The sequence below is a fragment of the Adiantum capillus-veneris genome, chromosome 29, assembly GCF_014529385.1.
Source record: "Adiantum capillus-veneris isolate H3 chromosome 29, ASM1452938v2, whole genome shotgun sequence".
Lineage (NCBI taxonomy): Eukaryota > Viridiplantae > Streptophyta > Polypodiopsida > Polypodiales > Pteridaceae > Adiantum > Adiantum capillus-veneris.
The window spans coordinates 47,333,900-47,360,881 of NC_140959.1; the positions used below are offsets into that span (position 1 = coordinate 47,333,900).

The 26,982-nt window shown below is 42.5% G+C and overlaps 1 protein-coding gene across 1 annotated transcript; it reads right to left on the bottom strand.

Annotated features, from left to right (window-relative positions):
• Nucleotides 1-15,311: 15,311 nt before the first annotated feature.
• LOC147419146 (Cellulase (glycosyl hydrolase family 5) protein) lies at nucleotides 15,312-20,317 on the bottom strand. Its single transcript, XM_086506195.1, has 3 exons — nucleotides 19,868-20,317; nucleotides 17,860-18,863; nucleotides 15,312-16,222 (listed from the first exon to the last, which is right to left on the bottom strand). Exons 1-3 carry the CDS (start codon nucleotides 20,110-20,112, stop codon nucleotides 15,438-15,440), a joined length of 2,034 nt encoding a protein of 677 aa, XP_086362321.1. The 5' UTR covers nucleotides 20,113-20,317; the 3' UTR covers nucleotides 15,312-15,437.
• Nucleotides 20,318-26,982: the final 6,665 nt, after the last annotated feature.

Genomic DNA, 26,982 nt, shown 5'->3' on the forward strand with positions numbered 1-26,982 from the left:
TAGCCATGGGCGAGGTTGGGGCTGAGCCCTCCCACGACACACCCTGACCCTCAAGCCAAGGCTCTTTTCCCACAATGTCACATGTATAGCACCTATCGGCCACCTGGTTGTAGGACACCATGAGCAATCAGCTTGTGCCAGCCTTACAGGCAATAGAATTGTACGGACAACACTCCCACAAACCATAGAGAACACATTTTTTCTTTAGTCAATATTAAGGGGTTGATCGTTCAATAAGAATTTTTAGCTCCAGTATGTTCCCTATGATCATTTTCAGGAGCTTAATTAACAAGAATCTCAATAGATTCTTGTCGGAGACTTGTGGAGAGAAAAAGGCTAGCATGACACATGGAGGGCAGAGAGACAAATGCACGCATCAGCACGCGGATCGAGGGAGACAAGGATATTTTTTCCCTGCTGTCGATCCCACACCCATCTGCAGGCGATGCATTGAGTGCAAGAAACACTGACACATACGAAGTGGCTATGGGGAGGAGGGAGCCGCATAGCTGGAAGTCTCTCTCTTTCTTTTTGTGGCGTTGTATCTGTCCAATTTGCCTAGTGCTTTTGAGGAAGTGTAGAGCAAGGCTCCATCCTCTCAATAGGGTCATGGAAGCAAAGGTTCTACATGCAATGCTTCAGCAAAATGTTTGATGAAGAAAGAGAGGTACAGAGCAAGAGCGGTGGAGGTGCCAATTGGGCAAGCTAGTGCACTGGTCCATGTAGATGCAGACTCAAGGGTACTACACAGGGCAGTAAGCCCGCCACCATGACCACGTTGTTGTTGATGAGTTGGTCGTGAGGCAAAGAAGAGGCGAAGAGTGGATGGAAGGACTTCACATCGCGAGCTTGCAAAGACTGAGCAACTGTAGAGCCATGAGTAGAACTACATGTTTGAATCGTTTGTGAGTAGAGATGAATTGCACTCTCTCCATTGTCCTCATTGACAAAGCCTGCAGTCTCTCTGTCTATCTCTGTGTGTCTCTCTCTGTGATCATGCACTGCAGACAAATGTCATCATGGCGGGTGGGCAGTAGCAGTCGGCATGGACACCATACGCTCAGTCCAGTTCCATTTGCCTCCACAAAAGGTATGTGTTGTCTGTTGTGCTGATGTGGCGACTCTGCATGGCAGGGGAAGGAGGTTCCTTGTTGCGAGGACAACCAAGAACATCTACAGGACTAGCCGCAAAAATATTGCAACCACAGCTAAGAGCGGAGCACACGCAACGTGGGAACAACAGAGCAACAATCTTTTTCTTTTGTGAAGCACAGCGAGAAGGAATCTTCTTCTTAAATTAATTAATGAAATCGCAAATAGACCCAATATATGTCAGATATATGTCACCATGAATGTTTCTTGTTTATGTCTCATTTTGTTCACAACAATGACGTTAAAAAAATCCCTATACTTAGACTAAAGTTTCTGTCATTTAATACTCCAATCTCTAGTGCTTCAAAAAATCCTTGAGTCAACACCTGACCTTTTGAATAATATATCTTATTTTCTGAGGAACATGTTATCATCATGAACCCTTGTTAAAGTGGCGAAGGTTCTTGTTAAAGTGGTAAGCTATCACTATCATTGTCATGGTACTCTCAATTTTCAATTGTCAAAACTATCTTAGGTCAATCGTAAGAGGGTGTTTTTGGCTTTCTAAAAGAAACCCTTAGTGTTGGGTTGGGTCTGGAAGAATTTCATAGTTTTCAGTGCGTGATGGAGATTTTCACCTTTCATTTCACATCATGTCTTTATTTTTCTTGCATTGTATTGTTTTAGAATGTCAAAGTGAAGTTTCACCTTATATAATTTTAGTACATTTTACACACACGTATATGTTTTTTTTGCATTCTGTTGTTTTACAATGCTAAAGTGAAGCTTCACCTTGCATAATTTTAATAAATTCTACACACACATATATATTAATTAGTTCTTTTTATTTCCCTTTCATTTCACCACTTCACATGGCTTTACATTTTTTTGCATTTTATAGCTTGATTTCAATTAGTGTTAACGTTCGAGAAAGTCTCTTTTATTAAGCGGATGCTGATCGAATTTGCTCCTCACAAAGAAAAAAAACCGGAAATAGTAGCAAAAATTTTGAGATTTGTAAAATTTTTGGACTACTTTCTCATATATTTCATCCGTTTTTCTTTCGTTTACCATGGTTTGTAGTTAGCTAGTCTCGATTTTCAATCGGCTCAAGACTAAGCTGATGCAATCTTTTCCCAAACACTAATACCGAACCTAACAATTTTCTCACTTTCTTATTGTTTTTGAAAGCCGTCATGACCCTTTTACTTGTTTGAGTAAGCGTTTTTGGCTCCCTACATGTCAATATCCCTTAAGTAAGCATTCTTGGCTCCCTACGTGTCAATATCCCTTGTTTACGTCTAATTTCCATTGTCAATCATGTAAAGCCAAATCTCTAAATTCCAACGTGATTTTGTAAGTCCTTTAAACTTTGCAAATATGTCATCGTTATCTCTTGACTGTGTAAGTTCCTATCAATAAATGATCAGTATAAAAGAGGTGGGGGGAGTCCATAGAAAACTTATTGCACCATGTAAGTGCGAGGGAATGGGTTATCAAAAAACTAAATAAATGTATAAAAAAAGGGTAGGCTCCCAATAATTCACCTTGTGAACTTATAAAGGGGTGGGATATAAAACTTACTTTAGTGGACAGGGGAAGGGCAAGGCGAAAAAGAAGAAATAGACATATATTCAAAAGAGAGGAATCTCTATTCTCTATAAAAGCTATCAATAACATATATCTTTATTGACATATATAGATAGAGAGGTTCAAAAATGCATATGCCAACATTTCTCGACCACACTTATTTTCTTTTCTTTTCTTTTTTCTTTTTTTATAGCAAAACTCACAATTGTGAGTGAATTATATTGATCATCTCAAAAAATTACAAGAACGTGCCATGTTCGTGCGGAGCCATGACATCATCTAGAGACCATAATTACATCAACTATTTGGAGAGCACCGCACCCCTAACGACTTGCCCTCTTGCCTTTGATACACACTTACTTTCTATTTGACTTCTATTCTACAATAACATATATCTTTATTGACATATATAGATAGAGAGGTCCAAAAATACATATGCCAACATTTCTCTACCACACCTACTTTTTGTTTGACTTCTATTGTACTAGCTCCATCTCGATATATTAGACAGAATCTCTGGAGATCCATTGAAGGTTAGATCTCATAGAACATTCCATTGAATGGTGAGCCAGCACTCGGATATCGAGCTCACCACATTGGCATAGCAAAGAAACTGTTGAGCTGAGCCAGTTTGTGGCGATGGCCTGGGTGACCTTTAGGTGAGCGCTTCTTTTTTCTTTTTTTTTTACATGTGCTGCTCTCCCTCGCCCTGGACGCCTCCTGTCTTTCCTAGCATGGTGCCACATGATCTCTTGATACCAACTACTATCGCCAGCTACCTACCACCGACCTCCCTTACTAGCTCTTCGACTTGCTGTCGGGGGATATGTGTTCGAAACGTGAGCCGGGCAGGCACCGGGCCTCTGGCTGTGAGAGGTGTGAGAGAGAATAAGAAGAACAAATGAAAAAGGCTATGGAATCACTGCAATCATCAATTGATCAATTCAATGCTTTGAGTACAACTTATCCTTAGCCAAGGCGGGGTGTTAACAGCACCGTCACTTGGATCATCTGCTAACTAGGAGTTTCAGCTCTCGTTTTACACGATTAACCGGGCCGTTAACGACACCGGGGCTTAATAAGTTATTTAATAAATCTTTGGAATGATGATGGTGATGGAAATTTTCCTCTGTTGCTTGCTTCAAATATCTCGCGGATTCTGCAAGCTTCAATTTTGTTGCCTCAATCATTAAGCTTCACTTATTACCAATTATCCTGTAACTTCCTGCCTTGCGCTTTTTGCATTGCCTTATCTGCCTTTGCCAAGCCGAACTCTGACTCTTGCCAAGCCACCTCAATCTTTCTTCTTGCTTACCTTCTTCTGATCGATACCTTTCACTCGCTAGATTTTCTCTTCTTACTTGAATCCGACGTTCGCAGAGCTCGCTATGAGCTGCCCCTCCCATGTGCTACCCGTTGCCGTCTGCTTGCCCACCATGGGTTTCCCCCTTCACACACAATGTGTGTCTTGCATTAAAATGGGCAGCCAAAGTTCTTCCTCTTGGGTGGGCGGCGAGCCTATCTCTTGAGTGGCCTTTGATTTGGTGGGCGGCCACTAGCCCTTGGGCAGCCGGCCATTCGCTTAATTGAGTGGCCTCGCCACTTTGTAATGGCACCACATTTGGCGTGCGTAACTTCATGTCGACCAAAGCATTGCCAAGCATGTCCGCTCCGGTTCCCTCAAGGACACCCCAATTGGCATACACTTCCACCTAGGATTTACATAGCACCACTTTCTCCGATAGGCCCGAGCCGGCAAGGTGCAAGCACAAGCAAATCCATTGGAGAAAGGCCTTCCTTTTGCATTCTGTTAAAGCAGCTCAAAAGTTCCACGCCCTAGCTATGTAAAGTGTACCGCAAGAGACGACATTTTAAAAAAAATCCACTCAAGCACTTATCGTGCTCTCTGAAGTGTATCACATTCGGCATACATCTCAACCAAAGCACTACTACCTCAAGCACTTATTCTAGTGCATCCGAAACCCAGGCTGCAGCTTAAAACTCCCAGATAACACTCCAACCGAGCGGACTGGATTGATATGAAACCGGTCCCCGGTGCATCTTTAACAGCCAATAACCTGGCATCCGGAACTCTAATCACTGATCTGAAAGGACCCACACACTCCACAAAGTGAGCACTTCAAGCCCATGCATTCATTTCATTTCTGTCCCCTCAGCTGCAGTTGCCCAATCCGGTACGGATCTGCAATTACCTAAATTTCAAACGGCCATAACTTTTGCATCATAGCTCCAATCGACGAGCCGTAAAGGCAGGCCGGTAGAGCACTCCAAGCACTACAGTTCTAGATCATAAGCTCCTATCCATGCTCACTTCAAGCATACTCATTTTTGGCATCATTAAGGCATCTATTGGCTCTTTTAGCCGCATCTGGCATACATTAATCATTAAACTTGGCCCATTAACAAGCCCTGATCACTGTTCAATAAATATTTAGGCTTCAACAAGGCTTAGCTTGCAGTTCTTTGCTCTTTTTCCCATCATGGCAGCATAGCTGCACGACATCCACCCCCTTTGAACCTGCACAGCCTCCGATCTGTGCCAACTGCACTTCAATTTGCATCTGCTATAGGTACCTTAAGCTCTTTGCCATCATCAGACTCACTTAACTGAGAAACATATGATAAATAAAATAAGGCTTATACCCTATCATCAATGTTCTAGCTTAATCACTAGATAGTTGTCCATCAGAACATCTTTGAACTGTATCTGCCGTATCTCCAAAGCATTCAATTATGGAAACCTTTTTAGTGAACCCCGCCACACTCAAGTACTCCAGTTAATGATGCACACGGCTTGACCATTAAGCTCTCTTAAGGGAACTCTGTCAAGCTCAAGTAAGCCTTATTTTGTTCGCACACGGAATGGCCATCAAGTCCTTTACCTCAAGTTCTGGTAGAAGAACCAACTCAAAAGATGTGAAGATACTTCATCAATTGTCCAAAGAAGTCAACTGGAAGCCAACCATGTAATCTTATTGATCGCATAACCAAAAACTCTTCTCACTTAGCATAAATTTAGGAAATAAAACCTTGTACCATGAAACTTGCTACAACGGATAACTGGTACTCTTCAAATCTGTAACTTTGCACTTTAGTAGCCCCCAGGATCAAACGGAAAACAATCATTTTCCCCACTGTGAGAATTGCTTTAAAATTTTTACACCATCCTCCAGGATCATAGGGAAAATACAAGAATTTCTAATCAGTAGAGCATAAACATAAATTAGCCCACAATTCATCATGCAAACCGCCTGGATCATATGGCATATAAGTCAATTGCCCAGGACCATGCATATATCTGTCACCTCCTGGGTCAAAAGCTAGCTCAAAATCTCCTACATCATAGGGTAACATCAAATTCCATATAGCATTAGGTAGCATCAGATACTGCCATATCCCCTGTGCAACTGGCTCTCCAATTGTCAATCATCAATCACAGGTAAAAGCATTGGCAGTTCACCTTCACTCTCACTAGTATTGGAAGCCCAATCCTGCATATCTGAATACATCAAGTCTCTGGTAAAAGTCTCTTCATTAGGCTCGCAACATGCATCTGAAAACAATTCTCTATCTTGTAGAGGCTTAAAATCAAGTAGTGCATCATCTAACAACTGCATAAGGTCATCATCAACTACATCTGAACAAACTTGCTCTTGCATGAATCTAGATTGACTGATATCCTTAGTATCTGTATTTGAGAACCCTTCCAAAGCTTCGCCCAATAAGCACATAAGATCTAGGTCCGCTGCTTCAAAAGATTCCTCTATCCTGCACATCTCAGGTTGCTGCGGTAAACTAAGATTTCCACATATGACATGCATCCTAACGCATCTGTAGTAAATTGCTCTTCATGTCTTTCACCCTCATCCAAATATCTTTGCACTTCTGTAGCACAAAGTTCAGCATGCACATTGAAAATTTCATCTACTGCCCTGTCTGTATCATCGGTACAATGAAACCAATCATATTCATCAACAAGAGATTGCACTTCACTATGCACCCCCTCAGAATCAGCATCATCAAGTTCATGATCATTATGCCATAGTGTGAGCTCTGTGTCACGAATTCTTGATAGAGAAGAAGTTTGATCCCCCTCTAAATCACCAGCAAATTTAGGTTTAGTTTGCTACTCTGGTAGCTCTAGGTCACAGAAATTTGTCAAAGATGGAGTCCCTCTGAATCATCATCATCACATTCAAGACCAACTTTCCACTTTGGTAAATCGGCTTCACAACAACCTATTAATGAAGGAGTCTACACCCCCTCTGAATCAACATTTTGCAGATCTTCAAACACATACTCTTGCTTAACCAAGTCCTCAAAATCTGGTACACCCAAGTTTGATAAATCTGGTATACCAAAATCCATGATCATGCTACTCCCAACAGCAGCCTTGCTTTGACTTATAGCATCTATATCATCAATCAACTCTTTGGCAAAATCTATACCAATATCTTCAATCAACTCTATGGTAGAATATGTACCATATAAATTTTGCCCTAATTATGAGTCAGTAGCAAAAGTATCACTTGAAACTGAATCTTCCTGCATGTCTACTTGAATATGAATGCACTCATTTACCTACAAAATTTCTCCTTGAGCTTTAAATGCTTTGTTGTTTTGGTCCCCTGATTTCTTTTCCTCATGTACTGGATGTATAGGTTCTTGGCGAAATTCATCCTGTGTATCCTGAACTGCATGTGTAGATCCTTTGCAAAATTCACCATCTGTATCCCGAAGCGGTAAACCCTCACCCTCTAAGACTTCTACTTCATGCAAGGCATCTGCAAACCCCAACTTTGCATACACAGCTTCAACTATATCTTCATCATTAGCCTGTAACAAGGTAGCATCTTGTACAACACACTCATCAATCACAGCTTCTAACTTTGATCGCACTTGTCTTCGGATATCGCGTAGTTTGGTAGACTTGGACTCTGTTCTTGATAGCTTTCATAATGCTCATAGCTTACCTGTACAATAGCTTCTTTGAAATATTCCCAGTCGTTGTTGCAGGCTTTGGTAACCTCTTGAATCTGCTCCTTCAAATCTGAACTCACTAACTGCTCAAAAGATATGACCATTAACTCTTCTGGTATCCCTCTTACCTTGGTTTCCAGCTCACAACACTCTAGGTGGCCCTCTGGATCGTATCCATCAAAGAGTCATCTCTCGTCGTATACTGCATTTAAAGCTTCAACCATTTGATTTTTCATTTTTACGGTCTCCATTTCAAGGAGAGATCCTTGGACCAATTGAAGCATCTTTGAAAAATCTGGAAACGTTGACTTATCATCAAAACCGTATGCACTTAACTCTGCAATCATCTTCATCATCTGCTCTAAATTCTCCATCTTTATCTCCCACCCCAGCTCATTTCGCATCGGGTTCACCAAAGATGTGGGGGGATATGTGTTCGAAACGTGAGCCAGGCAGGCACCGGGCCTCTGGTTGTGAGAGGTGTGAGAGAGAATAACAAGAACAAATTAAAAGGGCTATGGAAATCACCACAATCATCAATTGATCAATTCAATACTTTGAGTACAACTTATCCTTAGCCAAGGCAGGTTGTTAACAGCACCGTCACTTGGATCATCCGACGTTCGTAGAGCTCGCTATGAGCTGCCCCTCCTCCCATGCACTACCTGTTGCCGTCTGCTTGCCCGCCATGGGTTTCCCCCTTCACACACAATGTGTGTGTTGCATTAAAATGGGCGGCAAAAGTTCTTCCTCTTGGGCAGGCGGCCAACCTATCCTTGAGCGGCCTTTGATTTGGTGGGCGGCCGGCCATTAGCTTGATTGAGTGGCCTAGACACTTTGTAATGGCACCACATTTGGCATGCATAACTTCATGTCGACCAAAGCATTACCAAGCATGTCTGCTCCGGTTCCCTCAAGGACACCCCAATTGGCATACACTTGGACCTAGGATTTACATAGCACCACTTTCTCCAATAGCCCCGAGCCGGCAAGGTGCAAGCACAGGCAAATCCATTGGAGAAAGGCCTTGCTTTTGCATTATGTTAAAGCATCTCAAAAGTTCCACGTCGTAGCTATGTAAAATGTACCGCAAGAGATGACATTTAAAAAAAAAACCACTCAAGCACTTATCGTGCTCTCTGAATTACATCACATTCGGCATACATCTCAACCAAAGCACTGCTACCACAATCACTTATTCTACTACATCTGAAACCCTGGCTGCAGCTCAAAACTCCCAGATAGCACTCCGGCCGAGCGGACTAGATTAGTACGAAACCGGTCCCTAGTGCATCTTTAGCGGCCAATAACCTGGCATCCCAAACTCCGATCGCCGGTCTGAAAGGATTGACACGCTCCACAAAGTGAGCACTTCAAGCCCATGCATTCATTTCATTTCTGTCTCCTCAGCTGCAGTTGCCCAATCCGGTACGGATCTGCAATTGACTAAACTTCAAACTGCCATAACTTTTGCACTGTAGCTCCAATCGACGAGCCGTAAAGACAGGCCGGTAGAGCACTTCAAGCACTGCAGTTCTAGATCATAAGCTCTTATCCGTGCTCACTTCAAGCATGCTCATTTTTGGCATCATTAAGGCATCTATTGGCTCTTTTAGGCACATTTGCCATACATTAATCATTAAACTTGGCCTGTTAACAAGCCTTGATCACTGTTCAATAAATATTTAGGGTTCAACAAAGCTTATCTTGCAGTTCTTTGCTCTTTTTCCCATCATGGCAGTGGAGCTGCACGACATTGCGTCAACGGCACCACTTGGCACACACCTTTTTTTCCTTTTGCTTGGAGTTAATCACAAAAGCGGCTTTTGCTGAAAAACACACTCCAAACCTCCCTTTCAATCAAATTTTCTATGAGCATCTCATTAGATTCTAGTTAACAAAAAATGGGTCCTCCCCTCTCTGGGTCCAAGTGGATTTCATTAATTAATTTCTTTCGCAAATTCCCCTACACCTTAACTATCAAATCCAATCTCTCACTTAGATTGGATGCATGTGCTCGTAAGCGATCCCCTCCGCCCCCCCCCCCCCCCCCCCCCCCCCCCCCCCCCCCTCTTTGGCTCTGGCTCCTCCGACCTTTTCTCCTTGCGCCCCCTGGGTCATCTTCATCTCCCCCTCCTGCAGAGCAGCTAGCAATTGCCTCCAAGGAGACACCCTCCTCACCACCTCCCCCAATGCCCTCATTATGTTCCTTGCGGGCAACCCTGCTCACCACATGTTGCAATGGCCTCATTACATCGCCCGTTTATATGTCTCCCCCTTCGCGCTCGGGCTCCATCCCTGCGACTTCTGCCATGTGCATGTTGTCGCCCCTGCGTTCTGCAAGAAACTCTACGGCTACTGTTGGCCACACCCCCTCCATCTCTTTCTCTTGTCTGCTGCCTAGAGCACCTTCACCTCGCCTCACACGCCGTGCAACTCTGTTCCTGCTCTTGCCACTTCCCATCGAGCACTATGAAGAAATGCAACAGGATGCATCTATCTGTAATGCACACACATGCACACGTGTGTGCGTGCATACACAGGGCCCTGTGCATGCGCTTGTCGACCTCACTGTGTTTCTTCCCTGCACTCGTCACTCTCTCTGTGTTCGCGTACTCCTCGAGCCAAAAGATCTCTCTCTCCACCCTAGTCTCAATACATGGCACGTCTCTCCTCTCTCTCTCTCTCTCTCTCTCTCTCTCTCTCTCTTCCACGTGCCCTCTGCTACAGGAGCCCCATGTAGCATTTAAATGTACAAAATTCCTTTCCTTGAATTTGCCAAGAGGAAATTTTAGGAAATCAAGTAATTTTTTTGGGTTTCCACACTATTTTCCTCTATTTTGGGAAAGACTTTCTCCCTTTCCCCTTGCCCTCAATCGGCAGATTTGAAATTCAAAACCACACGATATTAAGCTGAGACACATTTTTCCCAAACATTGCGGCCCCCATGACACCAACATACTCTCCATCCCTCCTTGTTTGTTGCTCTCTCTCTCTCTCTCTCTCTCTCTCCTCTGGCCTTTATGCACATCCATAAAAAATCTCCCTCTCTCTCCTGCAAGTATCCTCTTCCCCTTTGGCCTTTTCAACCAAGCCAATTTCCCTAAGATACACAAAATGAAATGCATTAGTTTCTTCGAATCATAACTTAAGAGATAAGTAAAAGTACAAGCTATTCAAGGAGAAACAAATGGAGTGCAACACAGTAGTTGTTGGAGTGGAGGAAAAAGATGCTATGATGTGTGATAATGGTGCCTCCCAACTACAGGCAAGGCCCGTTGAAAAGCAAAGCCCCACAATGCAAAGTTTTGAAGACCCAAGCAAGGATATTCTGATTGTTTTTCATGCTTCTTCACCTAAACCTATGGTAGTTTCAACTACTTTGGTTACCCAAGGAGAGGATTAAAAGGGTGAAGTCAGTGGCAAGGGAATTCACATCATGGAAGGTAGTTGTAGCATCCAAAGGGAAAGTCGCCTCTGCGCCCCCCCCCCCCCCCGGCTCATTCAAAGGGGGGGTCAGGTGCTCTTTCGCTTCACAATCCCTTTGAAGCGCTGGAGGTGATGAATCACCAAGATGCAAGAGAGCCCCCTGACTCTGCTAGAGCCAGAGAGGCAGGAACAGGGCCCTAGATGTGGAAGAGTTTGTCCCTCTTTCCCAATGATGGAAGCTATGGCTTTGCAATCCTGGAATGTGAAGGATTGAAGACCCGAAAGAAGCACACCCTTTTTTGGGGTGATGTCAGGAAGGACAAGGATGTCAAATGATGGGCCATACAAGAGCATCATTTGGATGCCCGTAGCAAAAGAGAACAAGTTGTGGGGTCGAAGTAAGTATTTTACGGAGAGGGAGTGGACGGATTCAGTAGCATCCTCTCTATTATTGACAAGGACTTGGAGCCCAAGGTGGTCCTCAACAATCCCTCTGGGAGAGTCTTAGGAGTGAGAGTTATCTGGGCAGATCAACCTATCACCATAGTGATATATATGGTCCTTGCAATGCCAAGGATAGGGCCAAATTGTGGATGCATCTAAGGGACTTCCCTCTAGAAAGTGAGTGGCTGCTCGGGCTCTGTGATAAATGGGCTTTGATGGACCTGTGGGAGATGGGGCCCTAGAACAATACGTCGGGCTTCACATATACAAGCCTCCAGTATGCCGGCACGGGATCCCAGCTCGACAGATGCTACTGCTCTCACCAAGTTGATCGGATCCCAATGCTGCTTGAGATGAAGGTGCTGACTACGAAGAGCCTATCAAACCATCTTCCCTTACACCTGGAACTCAAAAAATCCAAAAGGGCACAGGAGGACCCCAAATGGGAGTAAGAAGATGTTGGTCACAGGGGACACTTATTCAAAGACCCTTTGTTTAGAACCCTCATGGAGAAATCTATGGGTAAACTCACTAAAGATATTTTCCTAGAAAAATCTAAATCTTGGGACCTCTTTGCTCGGAGTGTCCAAAAAGCGATCAAAAGCTCACGCGCTCAAGTGAAAAAGGCCCGACAAGAGCATGTGAATCAGCTTGAAAAGAGAAGGTTGATCATCTCACAAAAAAAAAGCTTCAGGACTGACCTCCAATGAAGATCATTGGATGCTAAAGCCAACCTAAAGGTCGGGAGGGCCAGGTTGGTATCCAGGGAGACCTTCCTTCAGCCTGAGGCTGCTAATCAAGCACATTTTTTTAGGGCCTTGGAAATCAAGAAAAGACGGGTCTTTATCCACGCGCTCATACACGAGAAGGGGGAGGCTATGCAAGACCACGACAAAATGGCTAAGATGATGTTGGAGCATTTAAGTCAAACCATTGTCCAGCTAGAGACTTGCTCTCAAGATGTGGATGAGGCCAGAGAAACCCTACTGGAGAGTATTAATAGGAAAGTACACCAACTAGAAGCCAATTGTCTTGAGATAGCGTCTTGAGACAGCCTTCTCGAAAGATTAGTACATGCTTGTGTTGCATGCTCTTGACTGGGATGGTCTGACCACTGAATTTTTCAAGGAGTTCTAGGAGGACCTCAAGGGCCCAATCACATATATGGCTAATCAAGCTTATATCAAGGGGTGGTTGGATCATTCGCTGGAAAGAGGGTCGTAAAGCCTATCCCTAAGCAGGTGGGATGCTCGCATCTTAAGCACCGGTGTCATATAACTATGATGTATGTGGCATATAAAGTCATTGCCAATCTTGGCAGCAATGGTTGGCATTGACTATGTGGCCTTCACAAAGTAGGAGTGCATCTTGCTTCAGCTTGACCTAGACAAGGCATATGGCAGAATTATGTCGTCCTTCATTGAAGATTTCATGAAAGCTCTGGGATTTGGGCCTCGCCTATGTCGTCTCATTCACACTCTAGGTGCAATTGGACAATCAGAGATCTTGTTCAATGAAAGAATTGTCGGCTCCTTTGAAGCTAGGAGATCGATCAAGAAAGGATGCCCCCTAGCACCTCTTCTTTTTGCCATTGTCTCGTAACCCTAGTTACGATGCTTGAAGTGGTTGTTTCACGGGGTGAAAACCAAGGTCTAACCCTGCTTGACAACCATCAACTCCTCGCCAAGTTGTTTGCAGATGACTCCCTCCTATTCTTGAAAGCTTGCCCTCAATTTCTCAAGCAAGCACTTGAGATTGTACAGATATTCTCCGTGGCTTCTGGGTCAAAGTGTAGTATTGCAAAGTCAAGATAAATCTCCCTAACGAAAAACGACTCATTTGACCCATCTAATTGGTCGAGGGATATTTTCTCTAAAGGAACAATCTTTGGGCATCTAGGTGTACCCTTGGGGGTGGACATCACTCATAAGCAAAGGTTTCAGTGGGTCCTAGAGAAGATTCAAAACAAAATGAGGAAGTGGGAGTTTGTGTTGCTTCCCTTTCTGAGTCGGATTAAAGTGATTAACTCTTTTATGCTCCCTTACATTGCCTGCACCAGCCCTCTCCTCAAAATCGCCAAGTGTAATTAGAAGGAGTTTTTGAAACCTGTGAAAAGATTCTTATGGAAGAACAGTACTAAAGCCTCGTCACCATGGCAATGGGAAAAGTGGGAAATGATAGCTCGTCTCGTTGCCCAAGGTGGCCTCGGAATCCTCAACCCTGATGTCCATGTTGAGGCTCTTTATGCCAAGTTTGTGGTCTCTATAGCTAAACAAGAACAAGCCAAGGCTATCATGGCTAAGGCCATGATCAACATGTCAAATCTTGGATCTAAAGGTGGTCAATGGAAAGAGATTGCGGTGCACGACAAGCTACTAGCCTCGAGGTGGTCTAGTCTGAAATTGGGTGGCATAACAGGGGAGCTGGTGAGAAAGTGCAATAGAGAAACATGGGTTCTAAAATGGGGGGAATTAATTAGGTATTTTCAAAACTCCAACTCGCATTGGTCCCTTTGGCTAACAAAAGCAAATGGAGTTAGCCTGAACTCTTACTGGAGGGAAATTACTAGAAGGCTAAACAAAAAAGGAATCAAGCGGCCGATCCATTTTTGGGATGAAAACTGTAAGCACTAGAAATCTTCTGACTTCCTAGCTAACCAGTTTCAATTGAATGGCATGGAAAGGGTGCTTGTATGCAGAATGGTGGAAGGCCCTGGACAACGGTTTAATCCCCATTCAAGAATCCACTTTTGAGTGGAAAGCTTGGAAATGGCCCAAGAGCAGCCTGTTCTTCAAACCTCACACCAAGAACATCTATCAAGAGCTCATGAACGAGGATGATTGGTTTGTCCCTTGAACGAGCAGTGAAAAAAACAATGGTTGGAAGCCCATTGGGCTATGGTCACTATGAACATCTTGGGGCCACACTGTCCCCAGTATATGAAGGTGTTTCTGTGGAAGGTGCTATGGGGTGCCTTGCCGATGGGCATCAAGATTCAGGCATGAGGCATAGGATATAATAGATGCTCACAGTGTCGAGGGGCTAGCAAAGACTTCGCACACCTTTTCATGGATTGTCCGACTATTAGAGGAATGGCGGGGAAGATGTGTAAGTGGATCAAAGAACGTGGAAGATAGGCTTCTTCAAGAATGATGTGTGTCTAGGGGGGAAGTAGTTTCTAAGTCCCCCCCTTCTTGTGTGTACCCACATTTTTAGATTTTCTTTCTTTTATGATATATGGAAGGTCAAGAACTGTCGCATGTTTGATAATGACCTTTCTGTGGCTAGCTTCTCAATGATTGTACAAGAAAGTGAGGAGCTTATATATGTTATAGGTAAAAGTCACAAGTCCGATGATTGGCTCAAGGCAACCCGAGCCATTCGAACGAGTCCTGAATAGTGATCTTGATAGTAGTGATCCAGCCTGAATACGATGTAATTCGAAACCCCAAGGCTCGACATGGACTTGAGGTTTCTCTGTATTCTCTCTATGACATTCTAATACAATCGCTCACAATTGTGAGTTTTGCCAGAAATCAATGCAAGTTTACCTATGCTCAACCTAATGAGTATGTCTAGTCTTTGGTGCTCTATCATGATGTTGATGATGTTAGGGTTATTGAAGCTTAAGAATAAAGAGAATACCATCAAGGTATATTGACAAAAGATAATGCTAAAAAGTATGCAAAAGAGAGTTTTACAACATAACAATTTAACCATAACTAAGTGTGTTTTCAAAGTACCATACAAGACCTTATTTGTAAGATACGGGTATAATTCACAACAAATGATTATTGATCTAGAAACATATACATAAGGTAGCAAAGATATATGTACAAAAAAACCTTTTTTCTTTCCTATGGACATTATGCTGTTGCATTCTAGGTGGTAATGGTTTTCTTATGAATTCCCAAACCACTGGAAGAGTACATTGTGCTCAATGTTTTGCTACTAGAAATAAGAACAAACCATTGGGGGCTTGGATCATCATCTTGTGAACAATCCATCTCATCCTCTTGCACACATACACACCTTTTGGTGGTTATGGATGGAGGGGTGCTCCCATCCAAGCACAAAAGAGGGTTAGGGTGGATGGGTTTTGGTTTGGCAAGGCTCTCTTCTTTCGCTACTTGCATATTCTCATTCCCATTCTCATTAACAACATTGAGCGTGACACCATCAATCAATGCTTCAGAAAAGTTGACATCCCAATCAATTGTATCATCAGGGAGACTACTGCTATGATTATAAATGTTCCTTCCATAGAGGTATCTCCTATAATTAGGTTGATAGGGACCTTTGGAAGTGTCATTAGACTTTTTGAAGGGATATCCTGATGTATTATACTGAGAGTTGGCCAAGCTATGGTGGGTACTGTTAATGATAGTCGAAAATTGGAGTTTGGCCACTGAGGCCAAGGTCCAAGGACCATTCTTTTCAGTGCCAGATGGCACTAGCTTGGCAAATTGGCCTTCACCCTCGGAGGCAACACAAAAATAGCTATTTACTACCTCCAAGCGTCCTTGTGCAGTGTAGCGCCAAAAGGTCTTATCTCCCATGCAAGAGCCCAGCAAAAGCTTGTTGCCACTTCCTTTTTGCACACACATACCAGTGGAAGGATGGAATAGCACTTGATATTCATTCTCGGAGCTACTATTCTTAGCACCTGCATCTCATATATGTAGAAGTATTGTCAACAAGCTTGTCACATATCAAGATGCATCAACACATGCATATGGGCATGGAAATTAGTATGCAATTTCTTGTGGAAACTACAATCCTTAGTTCTTTCCACTCATGCATGAAGAAGATTATGAGTGTGGGTCTCGTGAGAACACTAGCACTTTAATTTGGATGTTTTAAAAGTGCTCTAGGACACTCAGTCGCTTGGTTTTTTTTACCTCTTTTTTAATTTATCTTTTTTGAATTTATGTTGTTCAAGTCACATATTTTAAAAGGCCTAATAATAAAAACTTATCCTCAACAGATTTTACATTATTTATCCATGCATATGATTGGTTATAAATTACAAAATTTCTTTATTTGGAGATGTCGATGAGAAGATTTAGAAATTTTCTCATGTAGGAAAGCGGAGTCATTTTCAGTGTTTTCCATACAATGCATAATATCATGAGCTTCTGCTCGAGAGGCACCGCCTACCTAGCTCGGTACGATTGGGGGCAGGGAACCCCCGGCCCCCCCACCGGGCCGGCGGTCCCCTGCCCCCAATCATACCTAGCTAGGTATGCAGTGCCTCCCTCACAGAAGCTCATGATGTTGAGGTAAGTCACAATCTGGTCTTTTAAAGCTCTTCTTGAAGAAATAAAAATAATGTTTTCGGACAAAGTTACAGCACAAAGTGTATGTATATCTATAGTTAAGATCAAGAATAAATTGAATTCGTTTGGCCTTCAACCTAGCATACATGTGTAAGTCATCTGAATTCTGAAAATTTGTACTGAAATTTTGAAAATACTATACTTTTTTGGGCTTCAATCTAGCATAAATATGGAATCTTCTGACTTTTAAAAATTATGTTTAAATTATGGATGCCCCCAGTCATGTCCTTGCCAATCAAATTAGCTGAAGTTTATCCCCATTTTCAGAAGAAGTCTTGAAATTATATCCAATTTTATGCCTAATAGCACTCAAATAAGGGAGTTTCGAATAAGCGGCCGTTTTAGTGAGGTGAGAAAATCGCATGCGACATGCTCAACTATTTGCATCAAGATCAAATAATTATTCAATTTACTATTAATAAATTATCATGAGTGTAGTATATGATATGATGTAGCTTGTGGTTAGATTGAAGTAGTTCTTTTTTAACAATAAAATGCACAAAATTTTGTATCTGAGTTGACATGAGTTAACGTAATCAAATGCATCCTTCAAGTAATTTTCTACAATATGCAAATGAAATATTTAAATAGAACCACAAGAGTGACCAAGATGATACACACATACACACACACACACGTGTGTGTGTGTGTATATAATATATGTGTGTGTGTGTGTATACATATATGTATGTGTGTATCTAAATACACACACATACATATTTACACACACACACACACACATACACACACACATGTGTGTGTGTGTGTGTGTGTGTGTGACTTTTTATTTACTTCCAAAAAAAAGTGTGTATGATTTGTATTTTTGTTTTTTATCTATTTTTTTATGTCATGTATTAAATGACCCCTTTTCCTTCATGAACTCTCCAATTTTTGTAGAATTGATTTTTTGAACCGCGGTAGATCCCAACATTAGCGCATTGGCCTAAATAGAAGTCGTACTTACTAGATTGCCAAGATTGTTGGATGACTTGTAGCCTTGCAAGAAGGCTGATGTTTCTAGGTGCACTCCACTGTGAGTTGAGAATACCATAGAACTCTTCATCACCTTCATGGCCAGATCTCACATAGTAGTTCCCTTGCAAAGGCCAGTAGGCCCAATCCAAGTCCATGCTTGCCATGAATGCCAAAAAGCAATTGATGAACCTGTTGTCTCCTTTCTCGGCGCCCCTTTGGTCAATACCAAACTCACTGACAAATAGCGGGGATATAAAGCTTCCATTGCTCGAAGGAGTAACCATAAATGCACCACACTGTATGATGCTAGAAGTGGCAATTGCACAAACTTTATTAAGATTTCCCTTGGCAAAGTTAATGCCATAAGAAGCAGTGTGCCAATGCATTTCATAGACAAGCTTGTCTTCGAAGGGAAGACTAGCAAGGTGATTCTTGGGCAAAAATCGAAGGTCCGTCGCAAAATGAAGCCCCGACAAGATGATGAGCAGTTCGGGGTTAGCTTCATTGACAGCTTTAGCTCCAAGACTCATGTATTTATACCAACCTTGTATGTTTTGCTTAGGCCCTCTAAGCTCATTTCTTAAGCTTAATCCCACCACTTCAGAGTTGCCTTTGAACAAGGAAGCTGCAAGGGAAAGCCCTTGAAGCCAAGAGTTGGGATCAAAAAAAGTGTCCCCCCAAAACCCATTTCCATCATTGTTTGAACAACACCACTGGGGGGTGCTCACATGGTTATCTAGAATGACGAGAAGGCCCACACGTGTGAGACGGTTGACCACACGTGCATATGCGACTTGAATGGGAAGTTTGACAAGCTCAGGGTTGTGAATGGCTATGCCTTTTAAGGAGTGTTGTAGGTTGGCATGTGTGAAGCTCTCCGTTACCGTCCAATTAGAGAGAGTCGCGTTTGTAAACATGTAGGTTGCAAATGTTAGCCTCACACAATTGAAGCCCATGCCCTTCACTCCTAAAGCAAGCTTGTATAGAGGCTGCCTGTAAAGTAAAGACAACAATTCAGGTTAAGAGTCCATTGATCTGAAGCTAGAGGAACTTGGTTTTACATTATTAACTAATTGTCCCTAGTTCATGAGTTTACACAATGCATGCATACAACGGCGCAGTGTTTCGGAAAAATGTGTCTCAACTTAATATCATGCCGTTTTCGATTTCAAAAATGCAGGTTGAAAGAAAGTGCAAAAGGAGTGTTTCGGAAAAATGTGTCTCAACTTAATATCATGCCGTTTTCGATTTCAAAAATGCAGGTTGAAAGAAAGTGCAAAAGGAGATTTTCCTCCCCAAAATAGAGAAAAATGGTGTAAAAAAGTCAAGAAAATAACATATTTTTTGAAAATTTCCTCATGGCAAATTTAAGAAAAGGAATTTTGTATGTGTTGGAAAATGGTTTTTCTAAACATTGCAAGAGCGTGTGTCGCCTACATGCATGTGCGCATGCACACAAACAAATAAATGCATAAGCACACACATAAAAGGCACTAGTATAGTCGGGTCTCTCTCTCTCTCTCTCTCTCTTCCCCCCCCCCCCCCCCCCCCCCCCCCTCGAACTACAAGCCACACCCATCGATTGAAGCAGCTTCTGACGCGTGGCGAGGGAGAGCCGGAATTATCTATTAGTATAGACACAGGTAGCACACCAATACATGCACAATCAGAAATGCCAAAAAGGTGTGTAAAGCTTAGATAGGATCAACATAAGGACAATCAAACATGCAAAAAAGAAGGCACAAAAAATTGATAGCAAATTAAGAGGACTAGTAAGAATGCACTGCCTTAGACCTAGGCACCTCTCCCTCCCTCTCTCTCCCCCCCCCCCCCCCCCGCCTCTCCCTCCCACAAGGCTTGGCCTGGAGGCCGGAGAGGTTACTAAGTGGGAGGTTAGAACCTCTCCCTCTTTTATAGTATAGATAGATAGATAGTTATAGATATAGATATTTTCTAAGGAAAAAAATGAGAGAGAGAGAGAGAGAGAGAGAGAGAACCTGTTAAGGCCCTCTGGCAACATCGTTTCCAAATGCCCTGCCCAATTTACACATGCAAGCTTTACCCTTTCTCCATCTGACTCTCTCACCAGCCACCTTGAGGAAGCCTTCAGGTAATGACCTTCACATTGCAAGAAGAGCATCCACATGAAGCTGCAATGCAGGAGCCATAACACCGCCATTGTTTTGGTAGCGCGATCAGAAGCAGCAGACATCGACATGTTTGGTCTGAACAGTTGAATCATGAGACATCAGCATGCAATGGAGCTTAACCTCATACTTTCTGTGTACAACCTAATTCACATGCTTCTATACTTTAAAGCCAAGGTTATAATCTCTTTAAGTTTAAGCCCTTCCATTGGAGGTGGGGTCTTAGGGATAAGGAGGTGTGTGTGTGTGTGTGTGAGAGAGAGAGAGAGAGAGAGAGAGAGAGAGAGCGTGTGTGTGTGTGTGAGAGAGAGAGAGAGAGAGACAGAGAGAGGAGAGAGAGTGCGCGTGCGTGTTTGTGTGTTTGTCTGCGTGAGAGAGAGAGAGAGAGAGGGAGGGGAGGGCGGGGGAGGGGTGGAGGGGTGCAAACCAACCAACTAATTTACTTTATCGTTACTCTTACATCTATGAAGGTGAGCTGTGTATATCCAGGATTCGAGGTTATAATACCTAGAGGGCCTCTGTTTCGGGCTGTGGGTAGATGCTCTAATGTTTAGCGACATGGTGATCCACCGTCAAATGTCAGCAGACGGCTGAGATCAGTCAATACAACCCTCATTTCACACCCGAGCTATTGACCAAGGGTTACAGTATGGTACAACAGGCGGTTTTATCTGCCTCATGAGTAAGTAACACATAGCATAGAGGGGGTAAGGGGATCAAGGGCTAGAAAGTCCACGCATGACGGTGGAGGAGATCGCAACCATGAGATGGCTATTAAAACTAAACCCGGTCACAAATTAAACCCCTTAAACCTTGCCAGTGCATGTTGGCTTACAATAAATGATTATTAAAATAAACATGGGTACAACATGTGCATGCAAGTGAGATGGCTAGCTCATGTGTCTCAAGCCTTGAGCTATGGGTCTTGGTTCAAAACCGAGAGATGGGGGGGCCATTTTTCGTGCTACTTGGCTTTAATTTTGCCCCAATTTTTGTGATGTCCGGGTTTAATCCGCCTCCAGGCCGTTGATCCCCTTACCACCCCCTCTTTTATGCTATGTGTTACTTAGTGTTGTGGGTTTTATCCGACAAAAAAGATAAATTTTATAAAGGAGAGTCCCGTACATAGGGGTCAAAAGGGCAATTTTGGTGCACGGCGGTGATGTTCCTAGTCTACCAGTGAATCCCCACGCATTTGACATCAATCCGGCATAGCATGGACATGTGACATCAAGTAGAATGTGTGGTTGGGTACATACAACTCGCTGGTAAGTATTGTACCACCATCACCTTCCGCCCCATTTGGATGAAAAATAATTGGTCTTATATTTAACACACACTTCAGCCCTCCATACCAAAACCAACCACACACATGTTTAACATATATCTAGAATTTTTTTTATTTTTTTTTTGAAGAGAGAAATTTAAATTAATGAAAAAGAGGAACTACAAGGACCCCTAAGGCAAGATAGGGGGAAATCCATGCTGAGAGTGCCCAGCAAACAGGGTTACAAGTAGGCTAACTTGAAAAATAATGCTTAATGAGGTACAATCTTGAAGGTTCATGCAAGGAGCACAGAACCGATCTCCATTTCTGCCATCTAATTAGCTTTAGGATATCTTTGACTTTGAAACTAGAGAGAGTTTTAACCATGGAGAGTAACTCCTTCATAATGCTCTGAAAGATAAAGTGTAAGGGTACTGCTTACTCAGAGTGGGCTAAGTCATGTAGAGCTTTATTCCTTTCATTCCAAATATGCCAAATGTAAGCACTTATGGTGCAGGACCACAAAGGGACATCCATAAAGTTGCATTCACCAAGCAGGATAGCTCTCCAATTTAAAAGAGAGGAGTTTACTTTGCAAGCTTTTTGAAGTTCCAGTCTAAGCCAATGATTATCTTTACAATTGAGAAACATGTGGGTAAGAGTTTCTTCTTGCCTCTTACATCTAGCGCATATACCATCGGATACTCCAATCCTTTACTTCCTGTCCACACTCCCTCATGCATAATTAACCAAAAAAGGAAGGCAGATTTTCTTTATGGCCAAAGGAAAAGCCCAGATGCATTTGAACCTATACTCCCATTGCTTTGCATTCCATGATACTTGGCACTTTTGATTGAGCTTCTTGACAAGTAGTGGATCCATTATAACTACAAAAGACTTTGACAAGTAGATAGCCTTACAAATCTGTTGAGGTGAGGTTGAACCAGTTCTTGCACAGAGTTGGAAATGGTTCTGAAAAATCTGGCATCTTTCAGCAACCAAAGTTGCACAGCCTTGAGAGATGTTGAATTGCTAAAAAATCTCTTCCACTATCATCCATCTCCCTTCTTTGTAAACATCTTTTGATATCCTAATTCCTGCTTTAAAGCACTTGTGAACCTTCTTGGGTAGTTTCCAAGCCTTGGTCTCACCATACCATCCAAACCATATTGAATATTGTAACCAGAATTGAGAGAAGAACTCCTAGCTATTGGGAGGAAACCAGATTTTCTTAAAGTCGTTCCAAGCTCTCCAAAACCTACAAATGAGTTGCAAACCTCTAGGAGAAAAGTTAGCATTAGAACATAAAGCTTCTTGAATTGTTAAGCCAGTCCAAGCCCTGTACCCTTGAATGTGGAAGAGGTGGACATTCCTTGTGATCAGAGTAGCCTAGAAGTATGAGGAAGAAGAGACTCTGACAATTCATTTGCTGGCCATTTTGTTAGATAGGTGCTACAGGTTAAGCATACCTAGACCTCCCACTTGCCATGCAGAAAGTGTTGAGGCAGCCCCAAAATGAATCAACAAACTGAGCATCATTTTTCACAATGGCATTAGTGTCATCTGCAAATTGTTGTAGACATAACTCATCCAGACAGTTAGGAATGTCAATGGCTTTGAGGACATTTGTGAGCACCAACGGCTCAATTGGCCGTATTCAAACCGATGACCTTGGTCACCAAGCATTAATGCTCAAACAACCAAGCTAGCTCCTTTGGATTGGCTATTAGAAATCTTACTGTTTGCAAAAAGCTGAGGTGTATTGTGATTTTTTGGCCATCTAAAATTGCAAAATCCCAGCTAGATTCTTAGGTTATCTTGACGAAAAATGGCAAAACTCTACACGCTTTAGTGTAAATACTTGCAAATGCTTCAAATTTTGACCTATAAACAGGAAGATTTTTCTTATCTTCTTCGATTAGAAATAATGCTTTGGGCTTGTGAAGGGAGGGGAGGGAAATCGACACACCAGAGGGCCCATGGGTGGGTTGGGTAGGGGGGGTTGTGCCCCTTCCAAATATTAGCCATGTTACATGGCCGCGTACCATCGGGCAAGAGCCACGCCGCATAGGCATCACCATGGCCACCTAATTGATGCTCTACGTATTGGGAACGATGGAGAGGACTCGTAGCAACCAACTAGGAACCTCCTCCTCGGGTGACCCACCCCAGGAGGAGGATGCACTCGAGTGTCCAAGGGCAAGAGCCCTAGCAATGTGAACACCATGTGAGCACAAGGTGTCCCTCTAGAGTGTGACCCAACAAGGGATTGGAACCCACAACCCGTAGGTTGAGAGGCCAAAGCCTTCCCGTTAGACCAACTCTTTGGGGGACAATAAAGACAAAAATTTACTTAGATTGTTTACCAAACATGCTACCTTTTTATATTCTTTGTTGAACTTGTCCCCAAGTAACAAATTTAGATTCGCATGTAGTTTTTGTGATGTTTTGTCATTGAAAAGCAATAGGAAAATATGCCATTCCATAGGGAAGAGTGTTACTTTTCATTACCTATCTTTCAAAAGAATAGGGAGCCCTTGAAATCCTTTTTTTTTTTTTTTGCAAAACTCACAAGTGTGAGTGGATAGTATTAAGAACAAAAATATACACCAATCCTCGAGCTCAGACCGAGCCTTGAGGGTCAAAGGATTACAATTTATCTGCTTGGCAAAGAAACCACTCTTACTCCTTGGCCTTACTTATTACAAGATGTTATGTATTGTTCTAGACCAGTCCTCTGAGACTTGTTTGCCTCTGATCATGTGGATCATCACTCTGCTCTTTTGCATGATTTCACAAAAGCTTGCCACAGCTAGATCCCCCTCAAACACGCGGCGGTTCCTTGCTTGCCAAATATGGTGCAAGAAGTAGTACCTGATTATTTGAGTGCATTACCTATCTTTCAAAAGAATAGGGAGCCCTTGAGATCCTAAAACGGGTCCTTATGCTCCATTACAAATTCATCCCTTATAACTGCCTAGACACAAAGTTACCCTCTACACTGAGCCTTTTATCCTTTTAAGCACTAGTAGCCTCAAAATCAAAAACAGTTCTACTTGCTCTATTCAGAAGCATGGGGGCACCCCATACCATGAAGTGATAGGATTCCACCTATATATGATGCGTCAAGAAGTATTTGTAAAGCAGCAAGTTGCATAGAAACTGATGGTCTCAAAGCCCTAGACAGAGAGAGACATGAAGCACTCACAGAGCAAAGAAATGGCTAAGCAAAAGTTGAAATTCAAGAAAAAACAAGTTGATAACATGTAGAGGCACAAGCGGTTCTCACTAACTCTCTACTAGATATAAGAATTCCCTCTTCCATGCCTCAAATGCAGGTTTTTCTTTGAGCAATGAGATTCAATAAAAACAAGTGAAAGCATTTACACATGTTTAATTCCATGCATGCCTCTCTCATCTCTGATTGAGATATACATAAATGCAAATAGACGAGACACATAGACCACAACAAGTTTTTGACATTTTCCAATGTGAGAAAGAGGCTCTTTTCTCTGGATTTTTCACTATAGGGTCCAACATAATAAGCACCCATGCCCCCAACAACAGGCGCTTCCTCCCTTGCAATAGCTCATGATCACTGTCTTAGGGATAAGGATGTGTGTGTGTGTGTGTGTGTGTGTGTGTGTGTGTGTGTGTGTGTGTGTGTGTGCGCGCGCGCGCGTGTGCATGCGTGCGTGCGTGCGTGTGTGTGTGTGTGTGTGTGTGAGAGAGAGAGAGAGAGAGAGAGAGAGAGACAGAGAGAGAGAGAGAGAGAGAGAGAGACACAGAGAGAGAGAGGGGGGCAAACCAACCAACTAATTAACTTTATCATTACATCTATGATGGTGAGCTATTTGATTTGGATATCTAGGAGTGAGGTTATAAGAGAGAGTCTATATTGTTTCGGCCTATGGGTTGATGTTTTAATAAACTGGGTAGTAGAAGCTCTCACTCTCCCAATCCATTGCAATAAGTATAAGACCTAGGAGACTGAGATGTTGGATCCATCACCCTACCACCCTATATATATAGACCGGCTCCTAGCTGTAGCCATAATATGGATCCACAGTCCACACTGGTCCAATCTGAGCCCGTGGCTCAGGTCCCAGCCCTGTAAGTCGAGCCTTGCTCCTTAAGATCCTTGTTTTGACATTACTCCCTCCTTGGAAAAGTGTTTTCGTCTTCGAAAACAAGAGTGGTGATACACTAATGTTTTCCACTATGGCATCCTTCATGGATCCAGCTTTTCGCTTGATCGGAACACGGTTCAGTAGAAGGTTCAATGAAACCAAGAGTAACATCTTGATTTTCCACATTTTTGTCCATTTGTAACCGTCATGTGTTACCGACTCCTATCATGCTAAACGAGTTATCACAACAAAGATGTACCCAAAAGAGTACCGCTTTTCACTTTCCATGAAAGTAACTGAGACTGAAGTATTTTATCAACAAAACAGAAGTCCTTGACTTGTTCTCAATTTTCATCAGTAAACAACCCCACCATAACTAGTGTTCAAGGTTGAGAACCTAACTTAAACATGAAGAGACTAAGCCTAGTTGCAAACATGCTTTAGCTTATGGTAAGCAAACTCCAGCTAGAGAAATAAATGCTTTCTAATTGGATTGCTTCATCTATACACTTTGGTAGAGATAAGACCTCATGAGTTTAAAACGTTCAAAACTCAACTTGATCTTCACAGTTAAAGTGTGTAGTGTTAAAAAAATGCCCAAAAATTTTCTAATGACAAGACTCTTGCTTGTCCATTAGAATTGATGGGTACTCAACTGAATAGAATCGTTCGATCTTGAAAGCAATCACTGATGAATTACAAACATATGGCTCTTAGCCATTCCAAAATAGGTGGAAATAGATGGCTCTTAGCCCTTCCTGTTACCGTATTGTCATAGAAAAATTTCAATAAAATCATTCTTAGTTTCACCTTTCCCGCAAAGAAGTTGGAAAGAGAGAGAGAGAGAGAGAGAGAGATATGGGCAGAGGAAAACTCCTTATTCTAATGTATTGTATGCCCTATGCATATGCTCCAGTGTAGGCCTTGTATGTGTCATAGCTTATCCTATAAGCATACAACAATGTGCTTGTACAACTCGCTCGTAGAGAGAGGTAACATAAGTTCCTTCTTGACCCACCTACCTTGGATGTGATCATGACTGTACCAGGGTGACTTAAGTATGGCATTTTTCTTGTAAATAAACATAAATTCAAAAAAAATATTTTAAGACATTAGTCACTTGCCTTGTCCTTTGCAGAGTAGTTAGTGTTATAGTGGAAGCATAAATAGTAATGAGATGGAATTATGTCAATCTCACTGGCATGCCATGCACATAGAGGTGTAAGCCATTGGCAACATTGACAGCCCTAAAGATTGAGTTTATACTAGAAGTGTCGTGCATAATTGGGCATGGATATGCCACAATTTGTTGTTGTCATACGTAATTTGTGAGCTTATATCTTCATGTTGTCGAATTTCCAAAACTGTGTGCCAATGTCGTTCATTTGAAATCAACGGTAATATTTTGGCATGGGTTAGAAGCCTTGCTTCACATAAATGTTGTCAAAGCACTTTGCTTTGTACAATAAGAAATCTTTGCCAACTTAAAAGTTAAGATGTAGAAACAAGAAAACTTGAAATTGTCTAACATGGTTGCCCTACTGTGACCAATTGTCTTGAGTTTTTGA

Bases quoted from the DNA above. Each gene is read 5' to 3' on its own strand.
- LOC147419146 (XM_086506195.1), bottom strand. From the start codon at position 20,112: ATGATTCAACTGTTCAGACCAAACATGTCGATGTCTGCTGCTTCTGAT. The intron at 18,864-19,867 runs GTTCTCTCTCTC...TTTACTTTACAG, and splicing joins TTGCCAGAGGGCCTTAACAG to GCAGCCTCTATACAAGCTTG. The intron at 16,223-17,859 runs GTAAGTACGACT...TATGAGATGCAG, and splicing joins CCAACAATCTTGGCAATCTA to GTGCTAAGAATAGTAGCTCC.